We start from the raw sequence: 1,533 nt of genomic DNA on the forward strand, positions 1-1,533 counted from the left end.
TGGTTGTAGTAGTGGGATTAGTCCCTTTTCTCTTAAATTCTTTTCGCACTGCACCTTTTCCGCGACAGTGGAACATCGGTCTTCAACACCGATTTTGTGCTGTGATGATGACAACAGTTGTGGACAACATTATCTGCAGGGTCCTTCAATTAATTGGATCATTAATTGGCCATTAATTGGATCCAGGAGAAAGATTTCAGTGAAGTTCGACGTACCATTTAGCCTGAGTGATTTGTGCTTATTTTTCCGGTTTTAGTCTTATCGCCGTAGCTGATCACAAGCCACTGAGTAAATCTGATTGGAATCGGAAGAACTGGGATACTAACTAGTCACTTCCCAGATCCGTCTCAGTATCTCGCATCATGATGTATACGGAAAACCCATTTAAGTAATCACAAAGGAACCTGTTTTGTCTTTGTTGTTCGAGTCTCCTTGTGCCCGATCGTCAAATTTCTATCTTCTTTATTCCAGCTTACCCCCTCGAGGTGACCTGCGAGTTCACCTCAGTGTCGATGGTGGTGTGGCGCGCATGCAAAGTCTTCCACTCGGATTCTGGTTTCCTGACTCAAATCGAGCCACCTGGCAAATCCCATTGGGTCAACCAACCACTAACAGCGTGGGCAGTACCCCACTTCAGACCAATGCACTGCCTACCGCGAACCTGAACACATCCGGTACCATTCGTGCCAAGTTTATCCTCACAAACGGTCCCGGTCGACCACAGCCTGTGGCCTTACAATTCTTCCGCGAGGACTGCCTTGCCAGTGGTGTCCTACTAGAGTTGGAAGGCTCGGATTATCGCCTTAGCCTGTGCAAACGACGGGTGATTGGCGATCGATATATTTGTGATCCACCTAGTCATTCTCCACGATTTCAATTACACCCCGCACCCCACGCACTGAAGACAATCGGTCTGCAACCAAAACCTCCCAGTCGCATTCCACTCCCTCACTCCGATGGTCTTCCTCAATCAATTCAAGATTCCCCGTCTCTTGCTGCTAAAGCCGAAGACAGCATCCCCTAGTCTTATCGCTGGCGTTCTTAGTCATTGCAGCGCAGTTGATTACCAAACTTTACCATTTCATGGGGAGCATTTCCTCCTATCTGATGATCCAAATCCTAATATCGTTTGCTTTCATTTTTACACCAGTTCCTACCTTTGACGCTTCCCACAGATCGTCGATTGAAATTTGTCTGCATTGTAAAGACAAATTGCAACAATACTCAGTTCCTGCTTTCCTGTTGCGTTCGCTATTTTCTCTCTACGGACCTGGCCTCTGGGTTCAATAAAGTTGTTTCTGATCACGCAGATCTTCCACAATGGTCGGTTTGTGCAAACGGTGGTCTGCGTGGCTAACGACTAAAAAAGTCACGTGATTTCCGCCTCCTGGGTAGGCTCGCTGTTGAACTGGGCTTGTAGGCTTTGAGCGCTTGGACTTTGTAGTTGTTGTCTGGACGCCTCATCCTCTTGATCGTGGTCTTTCGTTGCCCCCATGCCGTAATCAGCGTAGTTATTGACTATCGTCAATCTAA

At 47.2% G+C, this 1,533-nt stretch overlaps 1 protein-coding gene across 1 annotated transcript; it reads left to right on the forward strand.

The window, feature by feature from the left end:
• Positions 1–471: 471 nt before the first annotated feature.
• On the forward strand, positions 472–1,023 carry T265_15948 (hypothetical protein; the record flags this gene model as incomplete). The annotated part of the gene is made up of 1 exon (XM_009179389.1): positions 472–1,023. A coding segment is annotated over one exon (492 nt), but the record flags the coding sequence as incomplete, so codon positions are not given.
• Positions 1,024–1,533: the final 510 nt, after the last annotated feature.

Source organism: Opisthorchis viverrini (genome assembly GCF_000715545.1).
Source record: "Opisthorchis viverrini unplaced genomic scaffold opera_v5_2229, whole genome shotgun sequence".
Lineage (NCBI taxonomy): Eukaryota > Metazoa > Platyhelminthes > Trematoda > Opisthorchiida > Opisthorchiidae > Opisthorchis > Opisthorchis viverrini.